The sequence below is a fragment of the Acanthopagrus latus genome, chromosome 20 (assembly GCF_904848185.1).
Source record: "Acanthopagrus latus isolate v.2019 chromosome 20, fAcaLat1.1, whole genome shotgun sequence".
In the NCBI taxonomy this organism is placed as follows: Eukaryota; Metazoa; Chordata; class Actinopteri; order Spariformes; family Sparidae; genus Acanthopagrus; species Acanthopagrus latus.
This window is the reverse complement of record NC_051058.1, coordinates 19,179,993-19,194,706: the sequence shown is the minus strand read 5'-3', so window position 1 is coordinate 19,194,706 and position 14,714 is coordinate 19,179,993. Positions and strand designations below refer to the sequence as shown.

The 14,714-nt window shown below is 38.4% G+C and overlaps 1 protein-coding gene across 1 annotated transcript; it reads right to left on the bottom strand.

Annotated features, from left to right (window-relative positions):
- Positions 1-1,982: 1,982 nt before the first annotated feature.
- kctd2 (potassium channel tetramerization domain containing 2) lies at positions 1,983-13,946 on the bottom strand. The gene is made up of 6 exons (XM_037081657.1): positions 13,225-13,946; positions 10,156-10,264; positions 9,976-10,067; positions 9,715-9,810; positions 8,365-8,490; positions 1,983-7,359 (listed from the first exon to the last, which is right to left on the bottom strand). Exons 1-6 carry the CDS (start codon positions 13,579-13,581, stop codon positions 7,330-7,332), a joined length of 810 nt encoding a protein of 269 aa, XP_036937552.1. The 5' UTR covers positions 13,582-13,946; the 3' UTR covers positions 1,983-7,329.
- Positions 13,947-14,714: the final 768 nt, after the last annotated feature.

The window sequence follows — 14,714 nt, the reverse complement described above, 5'->3', positions numbered from 1 at the left end:
TGTAATTACTTGAGTAATTCCATTTTCTGTTAATTTATATTTCTACACCACTACATTCACGATGTATTTTTCATGCTTTTTACTCCACATATTACAGTTTTCCTCTAATTCCATGCAGTGATGGAATGTAACTGAATACATTTACTCAAGTATTGTACATGATGTACATTACTAGAGTATTTCCATATTCTGTTAATTTATACTTCTACTCCACTACTTTTAAGAAGTATTTTTCATGCTTTTTACTTCACATATTGCAATTCTCCATTAGTTCCCTGCAGTGATGGAATGTAATTGAGTAGATTTAGTTAAGTACCGTAGTTAATGTACATTACTTGAGTATTTCCATTTTCTACTCCACTACACTTAAGATGTATTTTCAATGCTTTTACATCCACATATTAGTTTGGTATTCTATCCCTGTAGTGATGGAATGTGACTGAGTACATTTACTCACGTATGGTACTTTATGTGCATTACATGAATATCTACATGTTGTTACTTTACACTTCTACTCCACTACATTTAAGAAGTAAATATTGTGCTTTTTATTCAACATATTACAGTGTTTGCCTTCTTTCCCTGCAGTGATGGAATGTAACTGAGTACATTTACTCAAGTGGCTACTACAAGTCCAAAGTTGTTTGTCGTGTATTTAAGTATTTACATTTTATGAAATGGTACAAATAATTTATCCCTTTATTTGGTAACTTTAGGTACTAGTTACTTTGTCTTTAGTGCAGCATGTAATCTGCAAAGTCGTACATATTTACATGTATTTAAATAATTCCCATTAACAAAACCAACTTTTTCTGATCATCAGAAAGTGGTAAAGTATTTCACTAATCACCCAGTTACCTTGAGAGGTGTCTTGCTGTGTAGTCAAGATGTATTTTCCCATCACTAGGAAAATGGTTTTTAAGTTGTTGTTTGTTAATACACAATAATTTAATGTTTTTATCGGCATAAACAAGATGTCGCTCATCCTCTCTGTGTTGAAGATGTTTCAGGGACAGATATCTGAACATCTTGTCTTGTGATTCACTGTGACGTAATCAACCTTTGACCTTCACTACACAGTAAGCTCTAAAAATGCTGGTTGAACGAGTTTCAAAAGGAGGATTCAGGTGAAACCTCTGACGACACAGCTTCGAACAAACAAGCAGTCAACGAGCCGCAGTTTTTAAAACACAGACACATTTTATGATTAAAAGACAGGGTTTTGTTAAAATTGTTACATGTAAAGAAACAACATTTTGGTAGACAAAATTCAAAAAATATAAAATAAATAAAAGTGAAAACAAACAAACAAACAATCAGACAAAATGTTTCGTCAGCTTCCAAACATTTTCTCCACGGTCGCCAATAACAATATTCACATTTGACATCAATACTGTTGATAAATGAACACAAAGTAACTGTTAATATGTGACATTTTTTTCAATACGTCTAAATGAGTGTACAGGTGTGCATGTTCACAAACGCATGCAGGTGTTTACAGATTAACTGGCAAAATGATCCATGGATTTAGAAAATCTTTTCATGTGTCAACCTGCGGGTTTTTTTTTGCATAAACGCTAAAGAAACCAAGGTTAGGAGGAGGAGTGGTGAGGAGTGGTGAGGGGTCTGTAATCCGATTGGTTGGTTAATTTGCGTTCAGAGTTCGCTATTCTTGATCTATGGTTTAAGTTAAAATTGACATGACAAAGATACAAAAAAAACCCAAAAACAAACTAAAAACGATGAAGAAACAGAACATGTGAGTAGAGAATATGTCTAGTTGTAGACCAACTGTTCCACACAAGAAATCTACACCTACATACCACAGAGCCATGCCTTCCCTCTGATCGCCCCCCCACCATGCATCACATACACTTTGCACTAACACAGAGGTCAGACAAAATCCAGTACACGACATCATAATCTCTAAAACAATGCATGCTCTCGTGTTTTCACGCGCCCAAACAACAGAGAGATATATATTTTCTTTTTCTTGTTTTTTTTTTGTTTTTTTTTGCAGATTTGTTAAAATTGCATTGTTATCTTTAGACTAACTAGTGCAGGTGAAAGTAAAAACCATGATGGTCATATAATTAATTTTTTTTTAAGTCTTAAAAAATGGGTGCTTGATTCACATGATCAGATAATCACTTTGCAAAGTTAAGCCAGATCAGTGGTTCCTAAACTCTGGTGAGCCCTGAGACCAGTTCAACCAAGTTTCCTTGTCTTTTTTTAAAATTATTGATTTCCGCAGGAAGCAAAACTAAATACTAATTCACAAGAAATAAGTATTTACAGCCATTCTAGTGTTTATGTCAGGCTGTACCAAAAGCTAACATCACGATGCTAACATGATATAATTTCTACCATATCAATCAATTTACTTTCACGTGTTAGCATGCTAACATGTTACCTATTAGTCGTAAGCACAAAGCACAGCTAAGGCTGATGGGAATGCCATTACTTTTGCTGGTGGTCATAAACCAAACTAGATTTGACGCGATGATGGCGCTACATAAAAAGTCAACAGTCTGGAGGACATGTCTCTGCTGTCAGAGGACCGGCCAAACCTAAAGCCATGTTGCTAGCGGGGCTAATAACCACATGACGAGGGTCAGTTAAGCTAGCGGCTCTGTAGAACAGTGTTGCTTGCCAAGCGCTAACATCAGCATGCTAATAAATTGATTTTTTCGCAGATAAAATCTTTAACTTGTTCACCAACTTTCTTTTGAGTGTCAACATTTTTTATCTTTTAGCACATAACAGGATAAAAAAGGTGTACATTTATGCTAGTGGCTCTTTGAGGCTGTAGTTGGGGACAATATTGCTTGCTAAATGCTAGAATGCTCATGTTTAGTTTTTTTAAAAACTAGCAAACCAACTTTCTTGTGAGTGTTAGTACGTTGACAAAGAAGAAAAATAATGGTAAATATTGAATCTATTAGTACATAACAAGACAACAGTGTACAATTACGCTGGCACTCTGTGATGGTGTACCCAGGGGCAGTGTTGCTTGCTAAAGGCTAACATCAGCATGCTAACAAGTTTTTGTTTAGCAAACATAATCTTTACATCATTAACCAAATTTTCACTGTAAGAATGCTAACATGGTATAACTTGTACCTTGCTAATCAACAAACTCTTGCATGTTAGCATGCTAACATTTCATCTATTAACACATGACAAGATTACAAGAATGTACAATTATGCTAATGACTTTGAGCATTTACTTGGGGGCAGTGTTCCGTGCTAGAAGCTAACATTAACATGCCGACATGTTTATGTTCAGCAGATAAAACATATAGCATGTTAACATTTTATCCATCAGCACAAAACAAAGTGCCAGGAGAATTACATTATGTAGAACAGTGATGCTTTGTGCTAAACATTGACATCAACAAGCTAACATGCTCACATTGACAACGCTAATGTAATTGATGTTTAGCAGATACAATGTTAACAATGTTCACCATCTTAGTTTAGCATATTAACATGCTAACATTGACATAACCGAGTTCAGAAGGGTTCATCCTCTGGGGATAATATCCGTCTAAAATTTCATTGCAATAGTAGTTGAGATATTCCAATCTAACACAACTAATGAAATCACTAGAAGATGGGGAAAAGCACAGAAATATATATATATTTTTTCTTTTCTTGGCAAATATATCTTGTTAACCATCTTGAGGACCCTTAGATTGGGAACCACTGAACTGTGCGACCAAGGTAAAAAAAGTGGGTTCACAAAGGTGACAGGTACAGTATAAGTGCTTTAAAGGTTGATTACACACATCTAAAAATGGAATCATTAGTTATGGCTTCAGCATGCAACTCAAGAAAAAAAAAAAGAAGCCAAGTGACGGCAAGGTTATAGTCAAATCGCTCTCCGCTAACAAGTGCACCGCTGGAGTTTTACTAAAAGAAGATCCAAGCAGAGGAGGGAAACCTGCTTTGTCTGGTCTTCCTGCTGTCGATTGCTCCCTGCTTCCCTCCCATTTGGTAGTACTGTAAACACAATGCCAACCCGCACAAGTGTTTACAGCAGGTTCGGACATTAATTTTGTGTAAGGGACTGTGGGTGGCTTTAGCTCAAAAAGCAATGGCACAAAGAAAGCAGCTGTTAATCGTTTTTCAGTTTGTCGGTTTCGTAAAACATAAAATAACGCAGGGGACAATGGATTTGTTTTGGCTTGCCTCTCACTGAAACACTAACAATAGAAAACAAGCTAGAGACCGCATTATACATTGTACCTCAGGTCAGGTGCCTCGTGGCTTTTTTTTTAAGGTATGAGAGGCACCTCATGATAAGAGGGGAAACAACTGTGCACAACACAGGTCAAAGGCACAACACTGGACACAGACGAAGGGGAAACAACACCCAAGGTGCTTTGCAAAGGCCCAGAGAACAACAAGGGAGAAAAAAGTGCTCCTCAATGAGACGTTTGGGCATTTTTAGCAGCGCACGGTCTGCTCACGACTCAGATTAGCAGAATAAAACTGCACAACACACGGCCGAGAGGAAAAATAAACAAAACAAAGAAGAAGTCACATCAAAGTTTGAGCTCTGAGGCCTGACTTGAACGACGGTCAGGGAGCATGACAACAGCAAAGGTACAGTTTCTTTTTTTTTTTTTTCTGGTTAAACGCATTCTTTTTAGTTCATGCTTGATATAACATAACTGCATCAAATATGTTCTTTATACAAAGACGGGTGATCAAAGTGATCCATGATAAAGATCCGACGCCCCTTGGCTTTTTAGGGACAGTGATTAAAATGTGAGTTCAGTCTGCACGATGGGCAACAAGGAGATGTTTCAATTCTCCGTCCGATATGTGTGAAAGTATGGCTCAAACTTTGTCTTAAGTCGATCATATGACAAGGGTGCATTCACACCGGTAACAACATTGAATCCACATGTGTTGACATTGTCTTTTTGTAGGGCGAAGCAGTGACACGATTAGTCAGTTAACTGATAAGTTGATCGACAGAGAGTTTTCTTATGAACTGTTTTAAGGTTGTTACCAAACAAAAACACTGGTTTAAGAATTTCAAATTGAAAGATTGGCTCTTCTGACTCTGTTTTCTTGAATATTTTGTGGTTTTTCGACTGCTAATAAAACTAATAAAAATAACTAATAAAAAGATCTGGGAATACGTCAGATCTTGAGTACACAAGATGAAAAATATCACCTTACAGGACTTTAGGGGCTCAATACATTTTTCCACATCTACAAATGTCATGTTTTATCAGATCCAAACCCCCAAAACATTACATTTACAATGATATAAACAAAGAAAAGAAAGTTATGGTTGCTACAATTGCAGGTTAGTTTTCTGTCAATCGACTGATCAGTTAATTGACCGAACATTTCAGCTCTTGTTACTTTGGGTAAACGCACATTTGAAGTAGAGGCCGATTCAGTTTTACTGCTATTTAAAATTTCACTAACTTTCTATATTTGAAAATGATTCAGTGTTTGATTTTGGATGTCGTGACACCCTTTCATGACGGTCTGCTCCAACATTGTTACAAGTCTTAAAAACATCTCTATCATAGAGAAACTTAATGTCAAGTGTATCTTGAGAGAAATACACTTCAGCCAAGTTGGTACGCATCTGCTGGCACAGAAAAACAAAAAGTCACACATCAGCATCTGAAATAAAAGGCTTTTTTTCTCTGAGGACACTTGCCATCTGCCAGGTTCACTTACAGGTAAATGTAAATTTCTGTGATATAACGGAGGCTCAGGTATCTCAGGCCTTGAAGCGTGAGGAGTACAATTCAGCTTGCGCCACAGTTGCTACAAGTGCTGCAGAATGTAAGACAAGACAAGTCATCTGGGTGTGAAGGAGGCAGCTGCAAAGGGGGTGAATGTTGGCATGAGAGTCGCACAAGGCCAGGGTGAAAGAGAAAGACAGAGGGGGAAGGGGAGGTGTTTTTGAGGCAGCATACAAACTGGCCACAGTCCAATCCCGCCACGCCACACTTTGTCTGGACAAAACGGCAGCGACAGTAGTTTTCCTTTATCCCTAATTACAATTTTAAGATATGCAAGAGAAAGTAGGATACCTAAGAGTTGGTTTTTTGTTTGTTTTTCTTAAAGAACACTACAGAAAAAACGTGCAGCTGAAAAAACATGTGATATTTCAGTCATGAACAGAAAGCAGAGAGGCACTGCATACAGGTGTACTCACATCCATGTCACCGGGCAGGAAAACCTTCAGGAAATCTGGTCATGAAAAATGATATCTTTTTTTTTCCTCTCCATCGTTTTAAATATGAATATGTAAATATATGACAACTATGATACAGAAATCAATAATTACACCATTTGCATTCAATTTTTCATATAATTTCATCATGTAGCCTATATAGATTTATATAGATTCCTCACATGCCTTGACAAATTGTACACAGGTGTAGTCTCTTTGAGTCTTTTTTCTTTTTGCGCGGAAATATCCCACATTTTCTCCCTGGAGAGGACAGACCAGATCGAGCCCGAAGACAGGAAGTGGGAGGAGTCGGACGCCGTGGTGCCGAACCAAGAAATGGCGTCTGTCCGAGGAACGCTTCTCACTTATTTAAGGATATTTCTCAAGACTCAGCAGAGTGGAGGAAAGATGCTGCACCCAGGCTGGCTCATGCGTCCGTCTCAACCTCCAGACCCTGGTTCGGTTTGTTGTTCCTCGGCCTACCGCAAAAATCAGAGAGGGAGGCGGTGGGCGTCGACGCTCGCTCCGCGAACAGATCGGGGGTAAAGACAGAAAGAGAGAGGCTCAGTCAGTGGAGTTGTGTTCATTCCTTTATGTCCTTTGTGAGTCCTGAGGAGATTTCTGCAAAGTTGATAGAGCCAAACGTATAAGAGAGAGGAAATATCCTGTCTGATGATGACAGCGAAGATGATAATGACTTATAGTAGCTCTGTGTTGGGCGTCCATGCACTGACAACAATAAGGGGCTACAATCAGCACCGTAGCCTGCACCGCAGTGACACTGACCATCAGAAAGCTGCTATGAGGAAAAAAAGCACTCTCTTTTATTCCCTTTTAAACTCCCCCTGAAGTGTTCCACAGCCTGCGATGGTGGAGGAGACGAAATGTGGAGACGAGTCGGGGTCGTGTTGCAGCACTGGAGGAGAGGGGGGGCGTCGGGGAGCCCCCGCTGTGGAAAGGCACACCAGAGGAGGAGGGAAGGAGGGTGATGGCGATGATGGCAGGGAGGTGGAGTGGAGGGTAAACTCACGGATCTTGATGATAAACTGGAGAAAATGTTCATGTTATTGTTTTGTTTTTTTTGTTGATTAAGTGTTATTTAGCTCAGGGTCTCCTCACATCCGCGAGCCTCGCTCTTGAAGGATCTGTGAGGACAGAAGGAAAAAAAAATATGTCAGTAAAAATCACAGACGCACGTTTAAGTCTTAAACTGATGCAGACTTATTTCTTTCGAAGTTTCCCGTTCCAAAGTTGAGGTTTAAATCTTTTTCTCTTTTTCCATCAGGTGCTTTGTAACAAATTACCTAAAGAGAAAATCAGTGACTTTGACCTGTTACCATTCCTGAAAATTCATCTTAAGTTATCCTAAAACATCTATCACAGTCCAAGTCAATCCCAAACTGTTGTCGAACCATTCAGACAAAAAGCAGTGTGTCAGGCAAACTATCAAAAGCTTAGAAAATGCTTCTGTCACTGATCTATAGAAGTTTGAACACACCAAATGAATTATCCTTAATGCCAAAATAATCCTGTAGAGTAGTTGGAAACACAATAGGTCCACATTATATAAGTCTTACATGCTCCAAGCTACAATGTTTCTCAGGAAATATCCAATCGCCTCGCAAAAATAAAACCCTTTATGACCTGAAAATATCTGATCCTGAGAGTAACAGGATCATAAACTCATTATAGTTCTTTATTTTCTTATTTCTAATAATTTGTTCATGTAAAATTGTCAAAAACTAATGCTGAGGTGGAAAAAAAAGCATATTCAAAAAAGAAATATTGTAATTTCCAAGCTTAACTTACCTTGACTTGGTTTTAGTTTTACTTCCGTTTTTGTTGCTATAATTCCTGATCATGTACGTCTGATTATCCTGCTTTTATTTTTGCTTTTGTTATAATTACCATCATTATCATTTTCTTAATGTTATCTAAGTATAAAGCTGCTGTGACCATTGAAGTCATTAATTAAACAAACATTCCTAATGTTTTCTGGTTCAAACTTTCTCTTTAATAGGATTGTAAGTCGAATGTCTTTGGTTATTGACATGTTGGTGAAAAGTCGTGATTTATAAAGTAAATATAGAATATGTAGAATATCGCCAGCCTCATGGTTTGAAGTGACTGATGTTCAGCAGATTTCTCACCTTGGCCTTCTCAGTGGGCTCGATGACGATGCCGTTGGTGGAGTTGTTGAGTTCCCGGGAAACTACACATAGAAACTCCGCCTGGTCCTCGTTGCCGTAGTTATAAGAGGAGCCGATACTAATGAGCTGCGGAAAGAAGGCGAAAGACAGGAACTTGTGAGGTTACATCAGCCGGAGACGTATCTACAGTCCTCTGAATTTAATATACTCTATATTCTGGGTTTACATTTTATTTTTTACAGATTTGTCTTTCTTTTTTTCTTTTCTAGGTTAGAAATATCTTTATAAATTCAATATTTCAATCTCGGGACATCTCCCTCACCTCCTGTCATATGTAACAGACATTTCTAACTACTTTCAGACATTTCATAGGCAAAAGAAATGAATCATTTGACCAAGATCATAATCAATAGACTAACTGTTGATGATGATGATGATGTTGATTCTTTTTTGGATGAGAGGCTCATACTCGTGACAGTGTGGGATGTAAACATTAATGTCGTCCTTGTCGGCTTTAAATGTTTTTTTTTTTTTTTTTTTTTGGTGCCGAGTGCCATCTGGTTACATCACAATGGAGAAACTGCAGACATCTCTACAGTCTCTCAGGTCCCTAAAACTCCACAAATCACACCTAAACAATCTAGATGGATAATTATTTTAGGGTGAACTGTCCCTTTAACTGATGGAACTATAATATTGTTCTTGGTTTGAATGCAGACCTGATTTATGAGCTACTTTATGCAAACTTTGAGCCACATTTTCACAAATCAGATGAAGAAGTGAAACATCTTGTAGCTCATTGAGCAGACACATCACTTTTTGAATAAATAACATATTAGATCCTGCTACATTAGAACAGCCAAGTAATTTTTTTTTTTTTTAACCAAAATGCCAACATTTTCTTGGCTCTTGTTGTCTGAGGTGGATCCAACTGTTAATAGTCTGTGATAATGAAGTCTCCTGAGTGCGATAATAAATTGAGTCTCTTCAGGTTTTGGACTGTTGTTTGCACAAAATGAGCAATTTGAAGACGTCACCTCCAGAGCCAGAGGTAACATATTGGATTGTTTTTTGTGATTTACACAAAATAATCAGCAGATTAATCTAAAACACAAGGGATTTAATAAGTAACAGCCTTAAATTTGAGCACACACACCATGCCAGTTATCAGTGCTTTTTCCAACACTGACATCTCAGTCGAAAACAAAATAATATTGACGCTTTAAACTCAGATCTAAAGAGAATTCAGTGACTTCACATTTTGGTCTTTTCCCCAAACCGGAGCTCTGAAACCACTAAAGCATAAACTAAAATCTGACAAGAGAACAAAAAAAGCTGTATTTTCAGCACCTGCTCAAACTTCCAACCGTCCGACATGGTTGAGACCATCTGTGTGAGTTCCTCCTCTTGGCACTGTAGTACCCGGTACACATGCTTCACGGGGCCCTGAGGGACACGACAGGAGCACACACACATAAAACAACATCAATGATCTGAACTCACACACAAAAAAAAGCTATTTTTGGTTGTATTAGTACCAGTCTGGTGAACAAATGTATTCTATTCTCTGTCATCTGACCTGCTCACATCATTCTGGTCTGATTTCTGTACCTGAGATGTCCGGTTCTCGTTGTCCCGTATCCTTTCTTTAACCAGCCGCACCAGAGACGCGATGTTGTAGAACTCGGCTTCCTCGAGAACGCCTGACACACAAATGTTGATTCATCAGACTTCATTCTTTGGTCCCTAAATTTACCAGCAGTTACAAGAAAAATGTACAAAACGCTTTACCTTCCTCAGCCAGATTTTTATCCATGATCAGCTTTCCGTGCCGCAGGTAATTCAGGATGGGGCCGAAGTATGTGGGGTCCCTGTCGATCAGGTAGGCTCCTGTCTCGTCCTGGAGGAACACATTAAAGGTTGATATCAGATCAGGATAACTGAGGAACTCGCAACTTGCAATCAAACCCCCGTATTAATGGAAAGCTTGTGGGAAGTGGAAAGAGAATCCTCAAATAATAAAAGAATCGTGTGGATGGAGGATCTTCAGAGAGATCAAGCAGAAATATGAAAAGCCAAGTTATTAAAGATAAATATTGTCTATTAACAGTAGAACTAAACTCAGTAAATTCAATCCTAATAACCCAGATGGGTGAATTAAATGCAGAACAAAGAAAGGAACTCAATTTCATGGCACTTGGAAGTGTAAATAAGTGTAAAAAATTGGTACAATTTCCAGCAATGTTAAAAAGAAATGTCCGAACACCTACAGAGATTTATAAGTAAGTGAGTTTGTTCATCTTTGCACAACATATGCAAAGTTTCATATTTTAAAACTTTGAAAAGTGTTTGTTGTCATCGTTGCTTCCATCTACATTGATCGTTCATGGGTGACCAGGTGAGACTTTAATGATGCATTTAACCCACACTGGAAAAATAAGTGTGCTAAATTAAAAGTGAGGAGGATTTAGTTTGTTCTCACTCTTGGATCAAGTTTGGATAATGTCCAGAAGTCTGAGTTGAGTTGGTGGATGAATTTTCTTCTGATGCAAATTTTTAAACATCCTGCTCAGAACATGTTAATCACTGCACGACAGCGACGGTTTCCAGACTGCAACTTGAAACTGGCAAAGAATTCTTGGCCTTTTGTTGATTTCAATGCCATTTTTAATATGAACAAAATAAACTTTTTTGAGTTTTACTGCCTAAGTGATATTGAAATACTGCTCTCATGTTGCTGCTGTAGTCAATAACACTTAAGATTCAAGTTCTGTAAATTGTCCGATTAAACACAAGATCCAAAGAATTTTGTTCAGTTACTTTGATAAAGCTTTTAAAAGCTTTTTTTTTATTATTAAACTGATGTACAACTGCAAAAATTACAAAATATGGCAACCATATTTTCCAAAGCTGATGCCTCGTTTCCAGCCTGACAGACACTTTTCTAGTCAATTCTTTGATTATGGCTGCAAAAAACGATCATTTTCATTGTGGATTAATCTGTCTCAACTTTCTCAAATAATCAAGTTGTTTGTTCGATTGAATGTTTCCTAAAGCCCAACATGTCGTCATTATATGTCTTGTTTTCTCTACAACCCAGAGATATTCAGTTCACTGTCACAGTGGAGGAAAGAAGCCAGAAAATATTCACATGTAAGAAGCTGCAATCAGAGAATTTTTAAACGTTGTTGTTGATTTATTCAATACTGGACGACTAAGCAAGAAATCATTGCAGCTCAATTTTAAATGACATAATCTAAGGGATATGATTTTTTTCAAGCTCTCTGGTTTTGGTTTGTCTTCACTGTTGCACCAAGAACACTTGCAGCAAACAGAATAAAATACTTGGAAATAAAGGCTCTGCTCTTTCCCCCTGAAGGTTCAGTACATTACATCTATTTAGCCAAAGCTTCTATCCAAAGCGACTCACAAAACGTGCACTCATCCGTGTGGATACCGTCCCAGAACGTGCAAGAACCACGTGCAAGTGCATCAGCTTCGTCGAATATGCTGCGCTGCTTCAAGTGCTACATTTAGCAACAATAAGAGAGTTAATGTTTTATGTCATGGAAGAGTTTTAATTTTTCATGACGCTGGCAGAGGTTTGACTTCGTGTCAGGCTGTAAAACACTGCAGGAAACAGCTGAGAGCTGCAGTATTTATCAACGACTGATTCCTTGATGCACAGAAACTTCACTGGAAATTATTCTGAGAATCGAAAACTTTCTTGTCTAATGTGACGACTTGCTGCTTTTCTCTGTTTTAAATTAAATATCTTTGAATATCTGAAACAGCCATAATTGTCCTTGGCCTGCACAGAAACACTTGTACTTAAATGATATTATTGTCATTTTAAGATGATCAATTTAGCGAAATGGACAAAATATTTAAAAGAGATAAACAATGATGTCAAAGAAACAGCGACATTGATCTAAACGCACGTTGAACTGTGACTTTGTTTTTTTACTTGAATATTTCCATCTCTGCCACACAAATATATTCAGTTTACTGTCACAGAGGAATTAAATCAGAAAATATTCACATTTAAGAAGCTGGAATCAGAAAATTTTGACTTTCTTTCTTTAAAATATACATTCAACCCATTTATCGACAGTCAAAATAGCTGCTGATCAATCTGATGGCTGACAACTAATCAATTAATCGTTTTTTGCACAGACATCATGATATATTGCAAAAATATCATTACTAATATTTAGGGATGCACGATAACCGATAATCACCTGACTCTCTCTGCCGATACCGATAAATCACCAATAATAATAAACAACATTTTTATGCTTTTTCATGCACAGCTGGTGTAAGAAAGGCTCAGACGTAGTGAGAAAAGATATTCCACAGCTGTGATGAGATTTTATGTTTTAACTTCATGACTTTTACCTCCTGTTGTGTTCTCAGGTGTGTCTCTTGTCTACATTGCGTGGCTCTACACAGGTGCAGCAGTTTGATATTATGAGAGTGAGAACAGCGTGTTTGTAGTTGTTCTTCTTCTTCTTTTCTGTGTTCACGACACAACTTTAAAGGTGCATTCCACCACATGCTGTGTGTAGGTGCTGGTGGACACAAGTAATTTGGCGTTTTGTTATTGGCTTAAATTACCTGCCGATAAACGATAGTGTCGATTTTCCATTATCAGGCCGATAATTGATCGTGCATCACTATTTATACTATGATGGTGAATAATGATTAAAAAATAATATTTTGATTGAGACAAATGGATAATTCATTCTCATGATGGAAACCAGGTCCAAACACACATTTTTCTTGATTTTTCTGGGTCTATTTAATGTTTAAAACAGATAATTCCAGCCGGGCCCGTGTTGAGACTTTCTGTGCACTCACTTTGTCAGAGTCCAGGTCCGGGTCCTCTTGACACAGGCGGAACAGGAACGATTTTGGGTCCCTGCACAGCGTCTGTTTGGTCGTGATGAAGTAGGTCCCACCGACGTTGAGTCGAACCCAGCGCGAGCCCGGCTTGTCCACCGGTTCGGACGGGGAGCTCGGGTTGCTCTTCACCGGGAACCCGAACACCGAGCGTCCGCCGCTGCCGCTCGACACCCCGCCGGGACTGAGCTGGCTGCTCCGCGGCGGAACCATGAGAGTGGGCGAAGCCAGGCGCACGGAGCCCCGGACGTCGCGGTGCTCGGGCTGCTCTATGGTGCCAGTACCGCTCGGTTCCACGACATGCAGTTCAGCCATGTTTTTCTTCCGTCTGTAAAACACACACAACCGCACGATTAGCTAACGATACACTGCGGGGAGGCGATGTCTCTCAGCCGATTTGTAAACAGAGCGAGGATATTTTTCTCCGACGGGGAGGCTGGCTGGCATCAGGGCGTTGCTGCTCACACTCGACCGCCTCTCGCTCCGGAGCCGAGGATTAACACGATAATAGGAATATCAGAGGCTGCACGGCGTCGGCAGCATCGCCTTTAATCGTTTCTTCGCCAGATAAATTGGTCATTCTTGGCTATTCAAACGTTAATCAGAGAAAGGCAATTCTTCCGGGTTGTAACGTGATTACTGTTTACTTCCGCTATGTCATCTCTTTTCAAAATAAAAGCCGACACAGTGATATGTGCTTGGAGGAATTTTATCTTTTAGGTTTTTTTTGTTTGTTTGTTTGTTTTCATTTTAAAGCCAAATCATGAATAAACAATGTTGGGCAAGTTACTTTAAAAATGCAATGATTTACATATCACTAGTTAATATTATTGAATTAACAACTGTCTGCTCAGAGTAATATATTACTTATACACTACTTTTTAGTAACTTTCAACAAAATGCCCAAACAACATGTATAGAACATTTAAACAGCCCAGATGATTTTAAATAACCGGATAGCCTTGGATACAGGGGATGTGCAGGTAGACAAAGGTTCAAAATCTGATATAGTATGATATAGGAATAAATATTTTTAATTGTAGGTTTATTAGTATGAAACACAATAGACATGTACCTTCTATAATGTAGCCTATGATGACATGCAAGGACAAAAATCTCTTTTGTATGCCTTTTAGTCCACAGAACAAGGAATACGTTGAAAGATGTGATTCAAGAATGTAATGTGTGGATGGGTGCATGTGACATCTATGTCCTGGGAGAGGGATCCCTCCTCTGTGGCTCTTCCTGATGTTTTTTTTTCATCTTTTTTTCTGTTGTTCTGTTGTTGTTGTTGTTTTTTTCTTCACTCAAATCATGGGTCTAAACACAGGTGGTGTCATTCACAGTACAGACTGTAAAGCCCTCTGAAGCAACGTGATTGTGATTTCTTTGGCCAAATAAATAGAAAAAAAAAATTGATTTGATTTTGAAAATATGAGATATGAGCT

Excerpts from the sequence above, each read along its gene's own strand:
- kctd2 (XM_037081657.1), bottom strand. The coding sequence starts at position 13,581 with ATGGCTGAACTGCATGTCGTGGAACCGAGCGGTACTGGCACCATAGAG. Across the intron at positions 10,265-13,224 it reads CGGACCTGGACTCTGACAAA|GACGAGACAGGAGCCTACCT; the intron begins GTGAGTGCACAG and ends GTGTTCCTCCAG. Across the intron at positions 9,811-9,975 it reads ACGAGAACCGGACATCTCAG|GGCCCCGTGAAGCATGTGTA; the intron begins GTACAGAAATCA and ends CGTGTCCCTCAG.